Source organism: Diabrotica virgifera, chromosome 1 (assembly GCF_917563875.1).
Source record: "Diabrotica virgifera virgifera chromosome 1, PGI_DIABVI_V3a".
In the NCBI taxonomy this organism is placed as follows: domain Eukaryota; kingdom Metazoa; phylum Arthropoda; class Insecta; order Coleoptera; family Chrysomelidae; genus Diabrotica; species Diabrotica virgifera.
This window is the reverse complement of record NC_065443.1, coordinates 104,504,832-104,525,016: the sequence shown is the minus strand read 5'-3', so window position 1 is coordinate 104,525,016 and position 20,185 is coordinate 104,504,832. Positions and strand designations below refer to the sequence as shown.

At 32.5% G+C, this 20,185-nt stretch overlaps 1 protein-coding gene across 2 annotated transcripts in view; it reads right to left on the bottom strand.

Annotated features, from left to right (window-relative positions):
- Window positions 1–268: 268 nt before the first annotated feature.
- Window positions 269–20,185, bottom strand: part of LOC114325336 (uncharacterized) — a 119,783-nt gene continuing 99,866 nt past the window's right edge. For both annotated transcript variants that reach the window (XM_050642717.1, XM_050642721.1), the window contains 2 exons: window positions 16,410–16,666; window positions 269–5,386 (listed from right to left, as the gene is read on the bottom strand). In XM_050642717.1, coding sequence (XP_050498674.1) covers window positions 5,095–5,386; window positions 16,410–16,666 — 549 coding nt within the window. In that variant the 3' untranslated portion in view covers window positions 269–5,094. The remainder of the gene's footprint in view (window positions 5,387–16,409; window positions 16,667–20,185) is intronic.

Genomic DNA, 20,185 nt, shown 5'->3' with positions numbered 1-20,185 from the left:
CTTTAGAGAGTGTCCTGGTTGAAGCAATTAATGGATTGGTTTAAATGCAGTTCTATAGAATTTTTCAGAGCAGCGGTAGATAGAGTAAAGATAGTGATAATGATATCCAATCTCCAAATAGACGACGGCACTTAAACAAGAAGAAGAAATAGAAACATTCGGCAGATATTTAATAAAAACTAATTACAAGACGCCGTTTTCAAAGAGCTCTAGCTCTATTCTTCGTTTGTTAGAAGAGTTTCTGGACACCCTGTATAAGTTAAACAACTTTGGATTTAATACAATTTTATTTATAATATTTATATTTAATAAACATTTAATGTTATTTTTAATAACGTTAAATGAATAAATCTGGACCTCGGAGGTAAACTACACTATGTCATTTCTACCAACTATGTTTAGCGTGTGTTTGCAACAAAGTTTAGAGCACAGAACGTTAATAATAAAAACATATGAAAAAAATATTTTTAAGAAACGCTTTTCTTTAGTTACGAGTGACTAAAATTAAACATATTATAAAAAATCAACCAAAAAGCAAAAAATAAAAAAAATTGAAAAAATCTAACACATTCGTCAAAGAAAAGCGTGGCGCGTCTTCATCAAATAAACGGTTTTCGCACCACGCTTTTCTTTAACGAATGTGTTAGATTTTTAATTTTTTTTTATTTTTTGCTTTTTAGTTGATTTTTTTATGTTTAATTTTAGTCACTCGTAACTAAAGAAAAGCGTTTCTTAAAAATATTTTTTTCATATTGTTTTATTTTTTACTATTTAGTCTTACACTTTTCAAACATTAAAATATAGGTATCGTCATGTTTATTAAAATATGTATAAAAACATATGATGTACAAACATGAAAAGTAGTCGGAATCGGCAAAAAATTTGAAATTTTATTGTTTATTTATGAAGTATAACGTAAACAATTAACGTAAAAAGTGAAATTATGTATAGTTCATATAATTAGCTACAATCTGTAAAAGTTTTAAGTTTCTTCATTGTAAAAAAACAAGAGAATTTAAGCATTTTCCGTTAAAATTGTTTTTTTATTTAAACAATTAATAAACAAAAAAAATTTATTGACTATTCGTGTATTGTTCCCACGAATGCATATTACTGCAAATTTTTAGTCATTTGCATTGAAGGAAAGGCAGTCAAATTAACGTCCAAAGATTTGGCCCAAACGATTGAACTAAAGAAAAGTGTTTAATTAATTAATACGACAAAATGGATTCTATTGTTAATTGTAGCACAAAACGTCTCTACCAGTGGTTTTTCTAAGACTACGATAAAAAGACGAATTTTTTAAATTCGAGATTTGGTTGAAGTTTTGTTTCGTATCGTATTGAAATTTGACATGAATAAACGCCGATTTATATGTAAACAAATATATGAGCGTTCAAAGTTTGAAACTTTATTGTTTATTTATGAAGCATAACGTAAGCAATTAACGTAAAAAGTGAAATTATGTATAGTTCATATCATTAGCTACAATCCGTAAAAGTTTTAAGTTTCTACGTTGTAAAAAACAAGAGAATTTAAGCATTTTCCATTAAAATCGTTTTTTTTTATTTAAACAATTAATAAACCAAAAAATTTTTTATTGACTATCCGTGTATTGTTCCCGCAAATGCATATGTCTGCAAATTTTCATTCATTTGAATTGAAGAAAAGTCAGTCAAATTAACGTCTAAAAATTTGATGCAAACTATTGAAGTAAAGAAAAGCGTTTAAAAATATGTTATATGCCATAATGGTTTGATAGACATCTAGGAATACATCTAGGTATATTTTAATGATAATATATAATCAATTTCTATAATCTAAACTACTAAAACAAGTGGATTAAAAAAACTTGTTCAAAAAAACACAATGTCGACATAGGTTTACCTCCGAGGTCCAGAAATGTAAATACCTTCCTTAATATTTAGACCAGTAAAGATCTGTGAAAAAACGTCTATTTTTGGATGTGAAAGGTGGCATTCGGATTTTTGCAGATAAAGTTAGGTGACACCTTCAGTAATAATAATTGACTTATGCTCCTTCTCAAATAGGCCCGGAACATTAATAAAAAAATTAAAATATTTAAAAATTTCGAAAAACGTCGATTTTTTTTCTGCTTTCTTTGCTTATAACTTTAAAACGATTCGTTTTGGAACAAAGTCGTAGAGAAATAAAATAAAGATAATTGAATTTTGCATAATATGCGACTGGTCAAAAATGTCTTGCAATAAATCAATAAATACAAAATAAGGCGTCAAAATACGCCTGTTGTTATTCAATGTTTTTAACTACTTTGGTGGCACTTAGAATCTTAGTAATTCGCATAGGAAATTCTTTGTAATATATTTGTACCGTTTACCAAATTTCATTAAAATCGACCTAATAGATTTTGAATAATAAATTTGCAATCTAAATGTTTTTAAAAAAGTTCAAATTTTTAAAATCTTTCTGAACAAGAAGTAGACCATTTAGAAGTTGTTTAATTTTTTTACATATAAAAAGGTGCTCTACCTATCTAATACACTCTACAGACTTAAAATCGGATTATTTAAGGGGCCTCAGCAATGTTTTAAACTTATAAACAATTTTTTGGCTTATAAACAAATAGCTTTGTTTAATAATAAAAATAGTACATTGTTTACCGGGTAGGAAAAGCTTAACATTCCTGGACGACTGTGAAGATTGCTAAGTCGAGGCGCAAGCCGAGACTTAGCAACACAGAGTCCAGGAATGTGGCTTTTCCTACGAGGTAAACATACTATTTTTCCGCAAATCGTTTAAAATTCGACAGATATTGATTGATTTAAAAAAAACGCGATAATTTTATTCCCAAATAAATGGTGCTTTGAAATTCCTAATAAAATTACTTGGGTTACTATGGAAACGTATTGAGGTTGAATTGTCAAACTTGACGCTTATAAATTTAATTGCTGGTGTTCTCGAAAGTAAAATGATAAGTGATGATGAAATTTCCATTCCTGGGACTCCTCCAGAGCTGGTTGAGGCAGTGAATACTGCTTCATTAGAATTATTGCCAAAGAAATCAAGAGAAAAGTACGAAAATGCATACAGACGTTTTATGGATTATCGCATGAGTAAAAATACGAGTTCTTTCTCAGAAAATGTTGTAATGGCATACTTCCTAGATTGTAAAAATTTATGTAGAACACTAACAACTGTACGGAAATATCATTTCCTTACAGTAAGGAAATGACATTTCCTTACAGTAAGGAAGTCCTGACTTTTTCTTCAAGAAATTTTGACAGGAATGTCAAAATTAATAATAATAATAATAATAATAAATGTCTTTATTAATGTCTTCCAAAAAAAGATACAAAAATAACAGAAAATAAATTTGGGGCGAGATTCAGTTCGTACGTTACTTTTAACAATATATTTTTACAGAGAAGCTTTAGCAGTCAACGTAGGTCTGCTCTTCCACCTAACCCCTAAAAGTTGTAGATGGTGTACAGAACAAAACTTGAAGATTCAAATTACAAATAGGTATCACTATAAAAACATAAAAAAATTTAAAATTATAATATCTACACAACTTTACAACTTACCACTTCTACCACTTTACAACTTACCTAATAAAGTACCAAACATTACAAATAAAATGTAAGAGTATTCACCATGAGAAAACTAAGATTGTGTAGAAAAGTAGTGGTCGAATAGTGCCCTTTTAAGTTTGTTTGTGGATATTTGCCGATGATCGAAGGGTAAATCATTGATATAGCAAGCAATGTTATAGGAAAAGCTTCTTTTAAACAAGTGTGTGTTATGTCTGGGCAATGACAATGCATGTTTATGTCTTAAATTAAGTGTGTGTATGTCTGTTCTATATCTAATTTTATAATAAAGATATGGAGGAGATTTTTCTTTTAGCAATTTGACATAAAACATAACTGCGTGCATCTCTCTACGATTTTTCATATTAAGCCATTTCCTGGCGATATGCGGAAAAATTAATTTTTAGCAATGCAAATAATTAAAACCGGTATAATTTAACTTAAACTTTCAAATGCTGTCGGCAGAATTGCTATTTTATTTTTTAATCAAAATTTATTCGTGTTCAAAAATTGCAATTTTTCAAATTTTTGAAAGTTCCACTGCGTTTATCTCGAAAACTATGCATCCTACGAAAAAACTTGTAAGAACATTTTTTGCTTAGAATTACCCAAGAAATACAAAAAACTGTTTTATTTTGCGAAAAATCGATGTTATGTAATTCCTCAAGTTCTTTGTTTATAACAACCTTATCGACATCCGGATCAACTGTTACCCAAAAAAATCGTGTTCCACGGGTCAAAAATACATAAAAATCTTGGGTAAGTCCATCTAAATAAAGGAGCCCGTAGCACCCCCTCCTGGCCACAGGACTAATTTGTTTATAAGCCAAAAAATTGTTTATAACTTTAAAACATTGGTGAGGCTGCTTAAACAATCCGATTTCAATTATGTAAAGTGCATTAGATAGGTGGAGTGCTTCTTTATATGTAAAAAAATTGACAAATCTTTGTATGTTCTAGTTTTTGTTGTGCAAGGTTTTAAAAATTTTAATTTAAAAAAAAAAGTTTAGATTGCAAAATTATTATTCAAAATCTAGTAGGTCAATTTTAACGAAATTTGGTGTACGGTTTTAGCGCATTACAAAAATTTTCTAAGCGAATTAGGAAGGTTCCAAGTGTAACCTAAGTGATGGAAAATCATTGAATAATGAAAGGCTTGTTTTGCCCCCTTATTTTATATTTATTGCTATTTTGCAGCAATGGTGATAAATTACGACATTCTTAACCAATCGCATCTGATTTAATTGAATCATGAAAATTTAATTATCTTTGTTTTATTTATTCCTATACGACATTGTTCCAAAATGAATCGTTTTAAAGTTATAAGCAAAAAAATTAGAAAAAAAAAAAACGAAATTTTTTGAAATATTTAAATATTTTATTTTGTTTATTAATGTTCCGGGCATATTTGAGAAGGAGCATAAATCAATTATTATTAACGAAGTTATCACCTAACTTTATCCGCAAAAATCTGAGTGCCACCTCTCACATCCACCTAAAAACAGATCCTTACTGGTCTAATTTAGCATTGGTTGTTATTGATTATTGATTCATTTTTATAAGTCTCTGTCTCGGACAGCCTAGAAGATAAAGTGATTTCGTTATAGTCATTTATGATTTCTACGTATTCCGAATCGTCTTGCTTTGTATTAGAATTTTCTAAATCTGTATTAGCATTTTGTTTCTTGAACACTGGATGGCCTATATTTTTTGTCATTTCAAGAAATTTGGATTTTACTGCAGCCATCTTCAGGTTTTCGCCCAAAACGATGACGTTTACTTGAACTTTTTCGACTTTTTTCGTAGTGCGAACTCTAAAAAGAATAAATTTTTTTTAATAATAGAGTATCAATACTCAATAAAAAATATCAACAATAATCAATTTTCTTATAATAATAAAGGTAATCATATTATAGTCGAGGAAATGAAGCTTTGGCTCGCAATTTTTTCGTCCAGCATGGATTTACTTGAAATTTTCACAGAAAGTAGAGAATAGTCCAAGGATAATTTTGTATATCATGCCGCTGTACGCTAAAACCTTGGGGGTGGTTGACACCCCATCTCGGGGGTGGGAAATTTTTATTAAATTTTAACCACGTAAATCGGTGTAAAACGTAATTCTAAGCAAAAAATGTGTTTTACATTTTTTTCGTAAAACTAATATTTTTCGAGTTATTCGCGGTTGAAAGTAACAGTTTTTCGACGAATAAATCCACTTTTTTAGAGAGTTTTTGGAGAATAACTCGAAAAATATGCATTAAACTTAAAAAGTGTAGCTCTCGAAATTGTGTCGTTTAGTAACACAAACCAAATTCTTTTCAATAATATTTTTCCGACAAATACAAACCGAGGTACAGCATGTTAAAGGTTAGCTTTTTTCGTCAAATGTATAATTTAAAATATTCAAAGCCAAATAACGGGAAAACTTTGCATTTTTCGAGGAAAATTTGGATAATCTTTTTTCAAGGATACAATTAGACCTTTCAAAAGAAAAAAAAAACGAAAATTTCTAGTAAAAAAATTGAGTGACTTATGATCAAAAAAAGGTCGGTACCTGCTTTTCTTTATGAAAAAATCAGTGAAAACAACCCCCTAACTACCCTCCTAATTAATAATTTGTCTTCACCTTTCTGTATATCCTTTTATATTTGTATTATCAATACACCCAAGAAGTTTGACCCATTTAGAAGGCCTTATTTTAAAAAATTGGAGTTTAAAGGAAAATTGATTTTTTGCAATTTCGCATTTTTCACCATTTTCTTCAAAATACCTCCGAAAATACTAGAGATACGGAAAAAATGATAGACTACTAAATTATAGCTTTTTTCATAGCCAAACTTTCTTTGTGCATATATTTTCATTACAGTGAATAAATAGCGAGATATAGCTGTTTAAAATCTCTATTTACTAGCAAACACCCCCTTATCGAGCCCTTTAAACCCACCCCAATTAAAAACTAAGGGATCTTACGGAATTTAATTTACATTGTCTTATAGCTCTTTAAAAATCCTACAAAATCCTTTTTGAAAAAACTTTTTACCGTCAAAAATAAAGGAGCTATGATTATAAAACGAATTTTTTTTTTTCGAAAAATTCGAATAGTCCGCTTATAGAGCATTTTTCAATGTATGTAATACCACAGAACTAGTTCCTATAGGAAGTGACTAAAGAACTATTTTGTATTTTTATTTGTACATATTTGTAAATTCGTATTTTTGTGTAAATAAATGTTTTTGTAATTCTTAATTCTACTCTTTTTTCTGTGTAGATCTATTAAATTATCTACTTATAAAAATTGAAATGTTATTAAGGGTGGTTTTTATGGGTTGAAATATGATATTATATCCTTTAGCATAAAACAATCATTATTTAACCAATCAAAACCAAATTTTACCCATATTAAAGTTTACAATGATTTTATATAATTTTTGACAATAAGGGGTAGTCTACACCCCAAAAAATAATCTACGCCCTTGAGCATGATATAGAATATGAAGTACAGGGTGAGATGATCCTAATCTCAAATTTTTGTGTAAATCGATGCAAGCTGAAATTATTATTTTAGGATAAGTCAATTTTTTATATATAGCTCGAACAAGGGTGGTTGTAAGGGTTGAAATATTATGATAATATATCTTAAAGCATAAAACAATCATTTTGTAACTAATAATAATGAAATGTTGACAATATTAAAGTTTAAAATGTTATTATATAATTTTTTACCATTAGGGGTAGTTTTCACCCTTAAAAAAGCAAAAGCGTACAACAGCTCAATATAGAAACTGAACTAGAGGGTGAAATGAGCCTATTCCCAAATTTTTGTACAAATCGATGCTGGACGAAAAAATTGCGAGGTTTTGCCATTTTTTCAGTTTTATTTCCTCGACTAATAGTCCAGAAAGCCACTGCGCATCCGCTAGGAAAAATATTCTAATTCGGATTTTTTGCATAATCTTACTCAAAAAGGACCCCTTTTAACAAATTTGCATGTTGCCAGGACCAAAATTTAATCAAAAATTTTTTAAACGTTTTTTTTTGTTTTTTTCCTAAAATTAATTTTTTTTGCATGGAACAAAATTTTTTTAGGTTTTTTGGACCATTCCAAACAGAAAAGGTCTTAAGTGACTTTTCTCTAAAGTTGATAGTTTTTGACATATAAGCGATTAAAAATTGAAAAATTGCGAAATCGGCCATTTTTAACCCTCAAAAACTAGGTGAAAAACTGAAAATTTGAATGTTACCAAGGTAGGTAGATATTCTTTAAACATCGATTGACGAAATCCCGAAGAGTTTTTTGCAATACAATATCAAAAACCCCTTTGTTTTTTAATTGCCAATCAAGCGTGCGCGACACTATTTTCCACCGACAGTATGGTGCAAATGAAAGGAATAAATTCGTTATTTCGTAAACCGGTGACTTTAAGGAAAAATCCCAAAACAGGTCGGTTTATATTTTTAAGTTGTGATATTGTGGCATATATAGTATACTAGTGACGTCATCCATCTGCGCGTGATGACGTAATCGATGATTTTTTTTAATGAGAATACGGGTCGTGTGCTGGCTCATTTGAAAGGTTCATCAATTCTCTAATGAGTAATATAAACATGTACATAATTGTTTATACAGGGTGTCCAAAAATTTTTTATTAAATTAAATCATTTGGCAAATTGACAAAAAAATTAAATTATTTGACACCCTGTGTAAATAATTATGTAAATGTTTATATTAATGAATAGAGAATTAAAGAACCTTTCAAATGAGCTAGCACACTATCCCTATTCTCATTTAAAAAAATCATCTATTACGTCATCACGCCCAGATGGATAACGTCACTAGTATACCATATATGTCACAATATCATAACTTAAAAATAAAAATCGACCTGTTTCGGGATTTTTCCTTAAAGTCGCCGGTTTACGAAAAAACGAATTTATTCCTTTCATTTGCACCATACTTAGTGTGACCAACTCCAATTCAGTTGAATTCGGGACAAGACTGAAAAAAATACTTGAAATCCGTGACTTTTCAATGAAAATCGGGCCATTTTTTATTTTTTAAATATAGGACTTTAATACCATCATGTTATTGATTACTTAACATTTTTATGTTGACAATGATATTTCTAATGGGATTAAGCCAAAATTGGTTATAATGATAATTATATTTTTGTTAGTTTTTGAAGTTTCGACTTCCAATCATTCTCAAAAAAGGAAAAATTAGAAAATAAAGTGAAGTTGGATTTCCATGTAAATATAACCTTAGGTTAATATAAAAATGTAATTATCATTACAACCAATTGTGGCTTAATAATCCCATCAAAAATATAATTGGCAAACAGGCCACAAGAAAACAGCTTCAAAACATTTAAAAATCAATCCATTCATATTTTAAATTGACCGTAACAAACAAAATATGATGTATTCTTGCAATGTAATTCTTTACATTGCTTATTTTTTAAAATCATAATTATTGTCGATTTTTTTTCGTCCCAAAAATTTAATTTGATGTGAATTCTTCAAAGAATAACGAACAACATAGAATTTGTTCAACAAGTTGAAAATTCGGATGGCCCGGAAGCCTTTTCCGGGACGGCGGGACACGACTTCGTAATTCGGGCCATGTCCCGGATTTTTCGGGCTAGTTGGTCACACTAACCATACTGCATACACATGCAACGGTGGAAAATAGTGTCGCGCACGCTTGATTAGCAATTAAAATACAAAGGAGTTTTGAATATTGTATTGCAAAAAACTCTTTGGAATTTCATCAATCGATGTTTAAAGAATATCTACCTACCTTGGCAACATTCAAATTTTCAGTTTTTCACATAGTTTTTGAGGGTTAAAAATGGCCGATTTCGCAATTTTTCAATTTTTAATCGCTTATATGTTAAAAACTATCAACTTTAGAGAAAAGTCACTAAAGACCTTTTTTGTTTAGAATGGCCCAAGAAACCTAAAATAATTTTGTTCCATGCAAAAAAAATAATTGTAGGAAAAAAAAACAAAAAAAACGTTTAAAAATTTTTGACCAACTTTTGGTTCTGGCAACATGCAAATTTGTTAAAAGGGGTCCTTTTTGAGTAAGATTGTGCAAAAAATCCGAATTAGAATATTTTTCCTAGCGGATGCGCAGTGGCTTTCTGGACTATAATAGAGTATCAACAAACAGTATACAATAGCCATAGATAATACTTGGCATTTTCTGTACACAGCATATTCTGTTTGCCGTTTACCACATTCCAATCGCCACTTCTTCTTGTCGTAAATAATATCTTTTTTAGTGAAGTCTCTTTTTCCATTGCTGTTTTTATTTGTCCGTTCCACTGTAATTTAGAATGTGCTCTTTTCCTTATTCCGTTTCGTTCTCATTTCCAAGTTCTTAGTTCTTAGTGGTATTCTGTCTCGTACGTTCTTCGTATTTAAACGTCTGTTATTATCTAGTTTTCTGTTGTTTCATTTGTCATTTATTTCTTCGAATGTTGTCAATATCCTATCATCCATGCTTGTTAGCATGCGACTGTGTATATTATTTCTATCTCCAGTTATTTTCTTTATTTTCTAATGTAGAAGTTTTTCAATGTTGTTCTGAAGCTATTTTCTTGTGGCATTTTTACAATTTTAACTATTTATAATGGGAAATAAGCCACAATATTATTAAAAAATCATTTTTATATAAAAATATTAAAATTAAAAATATTAAAAATAACAATAAATTATTAATATTAATAAAAATATTAAAAAATGATAGTATCACGAGGTTTTTCCTGGTTTTCCCTCGTGATTTACTATGAGATCTCTAACGCGAGAATTTTAATGTCACCGTTGCATGTGGTTGTCTTTTTAAAGACAGATCACATGCTATGATTTTTTTGTGACGGATATTCTTGAGTTGGGGTTGATCTCATGTAATCGAATGAACTATCTTTCAATAAAGTCGTCCCAGGAACGCAACTCATAAATATTGGCAATATCATTTTAAAGTCTTCTACTTTAAAATGTATCATGTGTATCTGAATTGCCGATATAAATGAGTCAAATTAAATAAATTATTAGAAGAATTTTTTTACTAAGCAACAACATTTTTGTTTATGTTAGTAGTATTTTGTATTTTGACAACGGCACCCGATTTGGGCGTCGAAACGTTAATAAAAATCATTTTTTAGTAATATTGTGGCTTATTTCCCATTATAAACAGTTAAAATAGAAGTTTGTCATTGTTTCTATTTTTGTAAGTCTTCTATCTCTTCACACGTTTTTGTAAGCCACTTCTCATATTTCTCCATTATTGTTGTTTTTATTTATTTGCGAATTTATTTATATTTACTGTTATTTTTATTCTTGTGTTTTCTTCTCAAATGTAACATTGTCGCACCCGGCAAGGTTTAACACTTTCAATGCTATTTCAGTATCATTGATTAATCATTATGTAGTCTATGTGATTTCTGATGCAATTTTCTACATTGTTTCGTGGCGATTTTCACGTGTAAAACTTTCGGTAGTTTGAATCATGTCCGTGGTCGTCGGCTGTGCGTAATGATTCGTAGAATCGCAGAACGTGCGAAGGGAGTGTTATAAACAGATCGGTGCAGGGCCTAGATTCCGTGCACCGTGCACTGTAGATATCTACACGTCGCTTTCTATCGATGTCAATTTTCGTAAAAATATTTCAATTTTTAGCTTTAATTGAATTATTTTCTAGTTTTGCTAGGTTATACTCTAATTATTGATGCTGAAGTGACACTTGGTAAAACAAGAAAATATTTGAATTAAAACTAAAAATTACAATATATTGACATCGCGCCGATCGCTTTCTATCAATGTCAATATATTTGAATTTTTAGTTTTAATTCAAATATTTTCTTGTTTTATTAAGTGTCACTTCAGCATCAATTTGAGTATAACCTAGCAAAACTAGAAAATAATTCAATTAAAGCTAAAAATTCAAATATTTTTACGAAAATTGACATCGATAGAAAGCGACGTGTAGACAGTGCCGGATTAACCATTAGGCGGACTAGGCGGCCGCCTAGGGCCCGGGCACTTGATGGGCCCCGCATCCCACACAAATGCATTAATTAATATTTAATTATTTAAGCAGTTATTTAAAAAAAAAATAAAATGTTAAAAAAATCAAATAGGGCTAACTGAGACAAAAAAAAAGAGAATGGTTCATTTATGATTTCTAATCAAACTCAGTTTTTTGCTTTGTCTTTTGTCAAATATCAAAAAAATACAACCGAATTCAAGACAAATTAAGCAATTATCTTCAAAGGCATTTTTATATTCCATGTTCTAATCATTCCCTCAATTTGGTAATCAATTTTGCAAGCAAATTTTGATAAAAGCTGGTAAATATTTTGGTATGGTACTTTTTTTTCTATTTCTACCCACCTTATAGTCCATTCACTCACTGTAAAATATTGCAAAACCTCCGGATTTTAAAGAACCTTTGGATTTGGAACAAGAGCTTGGATTGACATGAAATTTGGTATAAGCATAGCTAACATGTCAAATAAAAAAGTGATATTGTGCCAATGTGTGTTTTTGCTCTACGGTTGAGTCCATCCCTTCTCGGGGGTGAAAAGATATACCGTCAAAATACGTCCGGAAGTGGACAAACATGCTAATTCTAAGCAACTTTTGTTCAATAGAGTTTTTTCATCATTTTGAGTTATTTACAAGTGAATATCTTCATTTGTCTACAAAAAATAACACGTTTTTAGAAGGTTTTTCGCAAATAACTCAAAAAGTAAGTATTTTATCAAAAAAATATTCTTAGCAAAAATATAGCTTTTAAAAAATTGAAAAAATGGTGTATGTGTGCAGTCTGTAGACCCAGTAGAAGCAGAGTTGTAGCTAATTAAAAGTAGGTTCTTATTCGTCAAATTCCAAATCGAATATTTCAATGTGAAATATTCAAAAAACTCATCAAAACTTGTTTAAATATTTTAAAAAAGCATTATTCTCGTTTTTTAAAAAATTTCTATCATAAAAAGTAAGCCAGATACGCTCAGAATAAAGTTGATCCCATTTTTTGGGTAAAAAAATCTGGTGAAAATATCCTCCTAATTAGCATCCCAAATGAAATTAATCCTTGCCGCTTCACAAGCTACTTTACTTATGTATTGTTTATATGCTCTGTAAGTTTTATCGGTATAAAGTGCTTATTTATAAAAGGTCTGTAGTAGAAAGGGCTTGAACAAGTCACTAATCACGAGTGTATGCAATTTTTTTTTATTTAGCTAATCCCTCGACAACTAATGGCCATTGGCATGGTACAGTGGATTTTTACAATCAGGTACCTAGTGTAGTGGGTAGTGTGTGTGTTGAGTAAATGTCTTGTTACTTAGCAAAGTCGTCATTGTTTTTGAAAAGAGACGCTAATTGTATCCGAGCGTCTGCGGTCCCTCCGGTGAGTACCAATCTCACAAGGATAGAAATTATTTTCATTTATTAATTTTTAATAAATGAAAAATTCTCTACCCAGGATATGCAAATTTTGAACAGGTATATCTTAACCAATTTTTGTCTTCCAAAAAAGCAAAAATCTGAAATATTCAGAAAATCAAAACCTATATTTTTTACTCTTTAAGATTTTTGGTGCCACTAATAATTTTTAAAAAATTCAAAAAATTTGTTTTACTTTAAATCACTTCAGCACTGTGAACCGCTGAAACTTACAGATCATGTAAATAATATACTTATTTATAAGTTTTTTCAAGACTTTCATAAATTTTCAAGATTTTTGTGCCAAAAAAAAGGAATTAGCATTATTTTAAGCTTTACTTGCTTAGTTTTGATACTTGAAACTTGTTAAAAAAAAAACAAAAATAAAACTTTTTTAACACTTTAAAAAAGTGATGATTTTTCACCGAAAAGTGCTTCATTTTTTGGTAATTGACATTGAAATATTTGATTTGGAATTTGTCGAATAAGAATCTACTTTTCATTAGCTCCAGTTCTGCTTATACTGGGTCTACATACTTTATACATACCATTTTTTTAAATTTTGTATACGCTATATTTTTTCTAAGAATATTTTTTCGATAAAATAGGTACTTAATTTTGGATTTATTTGCGAAAAACTGTCTAAAAAGGTATTTTTTGTTGAAAAATCAACATATTCACTCGCAAATAACTCAAAAAGTATTGATTTAGTGAAAAAACTCGATAGAACAAAAGTTACTTAGAATTAATCAGTTATGTTTTTTCACCCACGAAGGGGTGGTACTCATACCCAGGGCAAAATCACATATCGACACAATATTCCTTTTTTCTTTGGCATATTAGCTATGGAATATTAATGTAAATAATAAAGTTGTTGCGAAATGTAAAAAAAGAAAAATGATCTTTTTTACATTGTCGTAATGTATTTTTGGAGTAAGTTCTTCTTATGGCCGCCTAGGGCCCCATGATGCCTTAAACCGTCACTGCGTGTAGATATCTACAGTGCACGGAATCTTATGACAGGTCGTCTTTATCGGATCTTACACCTCCTTCCCACGGTCTGCGATTCTACGGATCAGCACGCACAGCCGACGAGCACGGACGGCAACGCATCGCAGACAGAACTCTTCCAAAACAGTATGTCTAGTGTTTGATTTAACCATTTAACTCACTCCTTTTTAAAACTCCTAAAATCCTTCAATTGATTCTTTACACGGTTCCATGCATCAAAATAGAAAATAAGATATCAAAAGCAATAGAAATACGTAGACAAGTACGACAAGGATGCATTTTGTCACCACTGCTATGTAATGTATATAGTGAAAGCATCTGCCAGGAAGCCCTTTTGCAAGCAAATGAAGGAATCGTAATCAATGAAGAGGTTGTAAATAATATTCGATACGTGGACGACACTGTACTAGTTGCAAGAACAGTAGAAGAATTACAACGATTACTTACAAACATAAATATTGCTTGCAACAATTACGACATAAACATTAATATAAAAAAAAAACAAGTATATGGTCTTCAGTAAAATCATGACACAACCAACACATATTAGTATAAAGGCATTCAAATTGAAAAAGTATCAAGTTACAAATACTTGGGAACTTTAATAAACGAAACTGGAGACCAAATCAATGAAATAAAAAGACGTATCGAATTGCCAGGATCACCTTCATAAAGATGAGAAAATATTTCTGCAATAGAGATATAAGCATCCCTCTACGATTAAGAATGTTAAGAGGCTACGTATTTACCACGCTAGTATACGGTATCGACGCCTGGACTCTCAAACAGAACAACATAAAAAATATTGAAAGTTTCGAGATGTAGTGCTACCGTCGAATGCTGAAGATAAGTTGGGTTGAAATAATCACAAACCTTGAAGTAATACGAAGGGTAGGAAGAGACCCAGAAATTTTGTTAACGATAAAACGAAGAAAACTCGAGTATTTGGGTCACCTGATGTCCCTGATGAGAGGTCATAAATACGCATTACTTCAAAATATAATGCAAGGGAAAATAGAAGGAAAACGAAATCCAGGCCGTAGAAGAATGTCATGGTTGCGGAATTTGAGAGAGTGGTTTGGTTGCACCACTAATGAACTTTTTAGGCCAGCTAAAAACAAGGTCAGGGTAGCCTTGATGATTTCCAATCTCCAATAGGAGTGGCACAAAAGGAAGAAGATGCATCGTTCTCGCTCTTATGCTCTGGTGCTGTAAGATTCCATAAATTTTGTTTATTTTGAAACATTTTGATTCAGTTTGATTTAAAAAATCATAAATAAGTTCGTTCGTTCGTCCATTCCATTTTTTTAGCAAAATCTCCCTAAAACAACTGCAACAAACTTAAGGAACAACACAGACAACTACTCGTGTCATCGAAGGAACAACTTCTGACTTGCCGTCTGTTAGAACACGAACGTCGCACGGGCCCATACCGCACCTTTGATCTTACCGACTCTCGACGGATACCACGCATCAGTACAAACGTGTCTGTGCTACCACGGACGAGACACTTACCACGGTGCGTAACAAACAAATTCTCGAACTAACAAAACAAAAATAGTGTACTCATACAGGGAGTGTTAATAGTGTCAATAAAAAAATATTAAAGCTTGAACTTTATAATAATTCCGCTAGTTGCCGCTAGGGCATCTATGTCATTTCGTTCGTTGCAATCCGGGACTGCACGCTGGGGTTTGTTTTGGTTGGATCAGGGAGAGCAGCATATGTGCCTCCTGATAAGAGACTAATAAGTTTCGAAACCGGTAGGGGTGCTTGCAGCACTCTCTGATTGGACTAGAATATGGTTCGGCTGTGTTTTCGTTTTGCAACGAAATTGTAAATGGTTATTCATTTTTGATTTACATTTACTCTGTGTGGAGTATGAAGGGAACCATTCTCGTTGGAACTTTACCGCGCTGAGCAGATGGGACGTGAATTGTAAATTGTATAATTCCCTCATCTTCCTTAGTCTCAGCATTCGTATGGCTTGCATATTGTAGAAGCCTCGGAGGTGTAACCAGAGAAGGTTCCCATTGTTTTCATTCTGGTGGGATGTAGAATAGCATTATGTTGTTTTATATGCCATTAGAGTGAAAACTTAGTCTTTTTGCTAGCAGTTGCCGCTAGGGCATCTATGCCATTTCGTTCGTTGCAATCCGAGACTGCACGCTGGGGTTTGTTTTGGTTGGATCAGGGAGAGCAGCATATGTGCCTCCTGATGAGAGACTAATAAGTTTCGAAACCGGTAGGGGTGCTTGCAGCACTCTCTGATTGGACTAGATTATGGTTCGGCTGTGTTTTCGTTTTGCAACGAAATTGAAAATGGTTACTCATTTTTTTTATATAATAATTATTGATTAATTGTAAATACTGTACCTGAATGTCTCCTTAAGTGCTCTACAGAATGCTGGACAAAACAGGTAGTATAATAAAAAATTTGCTGTCACATTAACAGCTCCCAGTAAAGTGCATATTTCTCTGACGATTTCTATAACCATTTCGTCAAGTCCTACGTTTGCTCCAAAAAATATTAAAGTGACTGCTCTAGTACGTGATAGAAAGTTAGATGGTACTTCTACTATTATGAAGAGAACAATTATAATTATTAAGGTAATCGTCAAGTTTCTGTGGTCCTAAAAAATAAAATGTGCTTTAAATATTCTATGTTAGTATGTAACGATAATGCCTGCAGTCCGGCGTTCGGCAGATCAACAACAGAAAACCCAACATGTTTTCATATCGGCGCAATCCCCCTAGGGACCACCTCTCCGACGGAACCAAGAAGTGATGGCTATCGAGGGTGTATTTAAGATGAGGAAGGAGAATCATGAAATCAATTCCTCTCGGTCTACTGAACCAGGAAGAACTCAAAAGGCAGATAGGCAATGGAGTGAATTGGTACTCTGCCGAAGTGAAAGTGCTCTGTAGTGAAGAGTCGTTCCGCCGGAACTGTAACCGCAGTGCGCGGTGGCTGTCACCTCCAACCCGGAGCTAGTCTGTGCGTCTATTCTTGTTTGTAATCACATTGGATTAATGTGTGATGAGCTACGAGTCTGTAATAATTATGTAGATAGATTGATTCCGTGTAGGACGATTGCTGTTGTATATTATACTGTGTTGTTTATTCTATTATTCTATTATTATTGCCCAGATTTACACATACGGCTCACACTCCCTCTAAGGGGAAAATTGCTTATCCCAGATACCTACGGTATCAAAAGGATTGAGCTCTGGTGGGACTCTTTCCGTGTTATCGAACCATAGGTGACTTGGTATGCAGGTGTATCTCCCAGAAATTTCGTACGCATCTGGCCGTCGCGAGTAGTACAGCTTTTATAAAGGTGTTCATTTAGACCCAGCTTTTTTATACTTTCGAGGAGGGTCTTTAAAATCTTACAAGACGTAATGAATCAGAGGATAAGTTTAGCAGATGAACAACAGGGTTTTCGTACTGGAAGATCGTGTACAGATGCAATATTCGTCATAAAGCAAATTACTGAGAAATCACTAGAGTATAATAGACCAGCATTTCTATGTCTGATTGACTTAAAGAAAGCATTTGACAGAGTAAGACTCAGGGATGTAATTCACCTTCTGTATAATAGAGAAATCCCTCTAGATATCATAAAAACTATTGAGAACATCTACCAAAATAACAAGATGGAAGTCAGAATAGATGGACAACTTACAGAACCTGTAGATATAGGCAGCGGAATAAGACAGGGAGACTCATTGAGTCCTCTGCTTTTCAATTTAATCATGGATGAAATCATCAAAAACGTCAACAAAGGAAGAGGATATAGAATGGGAAACAAAGAAGTAAAAATACTCTGCTACGCAGACGACGCAATATTGATAGCCCAAGATGAAGATAGTCTGCAAAGATTAGTCCACAGATTTAACATAAGAGCAAAAGAATTCAATATGACAATTTCATCTCAAAAAACTAAAACTTTAGTAATCAGTAAAGAACCAATCAGATGCAAAATAGAAATTGATGGTATCAGTATTGAACAAGTAATGGAAGTAAAATACCTTGGAATTACATTGTCAAGTTACGGAGACCTAGACAAAGAAGTGAGAAATCAAGTACAAAAAGCAAATAGATTGGCAGGATGCCTTAATAACACTATATGGCGAAACCGACATATTAACACTGAGATGAAGTCAAGAATTTATAAAGCCAGTGTAAGACCAATAATGACATATGCATCAGAAACAAGACCCGATACAGCCACAACACAAAGACTACTGGAAACGGCAGAGATGAGAGTACTGAGAAGAATTACAGGAAATACACTGAGAGATCGAAAGAGGAACGAAGATATTAGAAGACAATGTAACGTACAGTGTATAAACGAATGGACACTAACCAACCATATAACCAGAATGGGGGAGACACGTGTGGTCAAAATAGCACGAGATAAATCACCAATCGGCAGAAGAAGTATCGGCCGACCGCGCAAAAGATAGAGCGACAACCTTCCATAGAGGTATCAATCCGCCAATGAACAAGCAGAATTGCTTATAAAGAGGAAGAAGAAGAAGAAGAAGAAGAAGAAGAAGAAGAGGAGGGTCTTCGGAATGACTCCAGTAGTAGACATAATAATCGGTATCGTCTGGGTACCATGCATTCTCCATTGCCTTCGTATTTGAATTTCCAGATCTCTGTACTTGGCGATCTTTTCAGTAAATTTACTACGTAGATTATTGTTGTTAGGTATCGCCACATCAATTAGTGTTGTTTGTCTTGTCAATTTATTAACTAGTACGAGATCTGGTCTATTATGTGCCACTGTTTGGTCTGTGAGCATAGTGCGGTCCCAGTATAGCTTGTAGTTGCCATCCTCAAGCATACTCTCGGGGACGTATTGATAATACGGGAGATGGTCCGTTTGAAGAAGTCCCAGTTTGGAGAAGATTTTTCCCACTGCGTCATGCCGTTCCTTGTATTCAGTTGCAACAAATGCCTGGCAGCCCCCTGTAAGATGTTGGATGGTTTCTTGGGCTTGACATCCAAATCGGCATCTGTCGTTTTGAACCTGAGGGCCTTTGATGATATATTTCTGGTAATTTCTGGTTGGTATAACCTGATCCTGAATGGCCAGTAATGAACCCTCCGTTTCAGGGAACATCTTTCCTGATGTCAACCAATAGTTCGACGCTGTATTGTCGACATAGTCTTGGCTGACCTCATTGGGATGTCGCCCGTGCAGAGGTTTACCCATCCAGGTGCGCATTTTTTCGTCTTTAGTGAGGTGGTTTATGCGCATTTCTGGTTCCCTCAGCTTGATCGGTGTTGTGTCATCTACTGCGCAAATAGCGCGATGTAGAGTAGATGTCTCAGCTTGCATCTGAAAATAAGTTCTTAAATTAGCAATTTGTTTATCTAATTGCTCACCTATATCCATAAGTCCTCTTCCTCCTAGATTCCAATTGAGCATCCACTTTTGGAGTAGAACTTTTTGATATGCTGTTTATTAATTATAGTACGTTTCTTAATGGAAATATAAAAAGTTTTATCTTGTTTGATATTTTCGGTGGTCAAAAACTCCGTTGACTCCACTACTTTTAATAACGCTGTCATTGTAATATATCTGCAGGAGACAGAATGAGTTCTAAGAGGGAATATAAAAGTGGTGCAGAAAAACGAAAGTTACGTGCTCAAAAATCCGAGCAAGAACAAAAATTACCAAAAATTTCATCATTTTTTGTGACCACTGGTGAATTAAAACAGCAGCCTAGTGAAGTTTGTGAAACATCAATAGATGTAGTTGGTCTTGGTCAGGAAACAATAGGTTTGTTCTAGCATCAATTTCAAACGGTTTGAAACCATCAGCGAATAGCGGACCAGCGCGAGTAGAGGGGATAGCAATGGTGACTGTAGTATGTTCTCTCACTGACCAACTGTTTGCTGACGGTTTCTGACTAGTTTGACTGTTTGCTAGAACAAACGTATTATTTACTAATCCTACTCAAAATGAAAATGAAAACCCAGAAATAGAGTTAGACTTCAAGCAGATTAATTACGCTCGTTGTAGTTCCAGGTAACCTTTTATTTTTATTTGGGTAGATAGGCTAATTTAAAAAATTTTTTTAAATTACTTTTTAGTTACCACCAAACCATAAATTCCACAAAAAAAAATGAAAAT